At 42.1% G+C, this 599-nt stretch overlaps 1 protein-coding gene across 1 annotated transcript in view; it reads right to left on the bottom strand.

Moving 5' to 3' along the window:
• The window catches only part of LOC118321835 (myomegalin-like), a gene marked incomplete at its 5' end in the record, with an annotated part of 22,687 nt that overhangs the window by 10,091 nt on the left and 11,997 nt on the right, over positions 1-599 (bottom strand). Inside the window, 1 exon segment of the mRNA XM_035653365.1 lies at positions 2-92. Coding sequence (XP_035509258.1) covers positions 2-92 — 91 coding nt within the window.

Below are 599 nucleotides of genomic sequence, written 5' to 3'. Positions count from 1 at the left end.
GCTGAGGCAGGACTGGGCTCTGTGGGAGGAGGAGGTGGTGGATGGAGGGACAGACGGGTGACGGGACAGGCTGCCACTGTGAGAGTGGCAATCTGGGAATGAAAATAGTCTGCTGTCACCAAAGGACCAGATGGAGGGAACAGACTGTGGACCAAAACACCTGAACAGGTGTGTGTGTGTGTGTCATATTTAACCAGCACATAAAGATACTGCAGAGGTCATGTGACAAAAGTCTGCTGATATTCTCTATTTTTCCTGTATGTGTATGACAGCCTGATATATCTTCGTGCTCCATTATTGTTCAATAAACACATCAGTGAGCCTCACTGTTGTACTGTACTGTACTGTAGTTTATCGTCCCGCTGACCCAAATACTCACTAGAGTATCAAATGTGGATTCATCCACCGCTAAAAATAGTACCAAACAAATGCAATATTTCTTCTTGTTTGTTTGATAAAAACCATAAAATATATATGAGATTTAAAACATTAATCAGCAAACAGCTATTCTCTATATAAAGATATAGAGTCACATGGTGTCTCACTCCCTCTGCCTGTGTTGAAGTTACGATGATCTGAAGGTAAAATGAGTGTTTGTG

Source organism: Morone saxatilis, unplaced genomic scaffold (assembly GCF_004916995.1).
Source record: "Morone saxatilis isolate NCDOM2014 unplaced genomic scaffold, NCSU_SB_2.0 Contig12, whole genome shotgun sequence".
Lineage (NCBI taxonomy): Eukaryota > Metazoa > Chordata > Actinopteri > Moronidae > Morone > Morone saxatilis.
The sequence above is the reverse complement of the archived record's forward strand: the minus strand, read 5'-3'. Positions and strand labels throughout refer to the sequence as shown.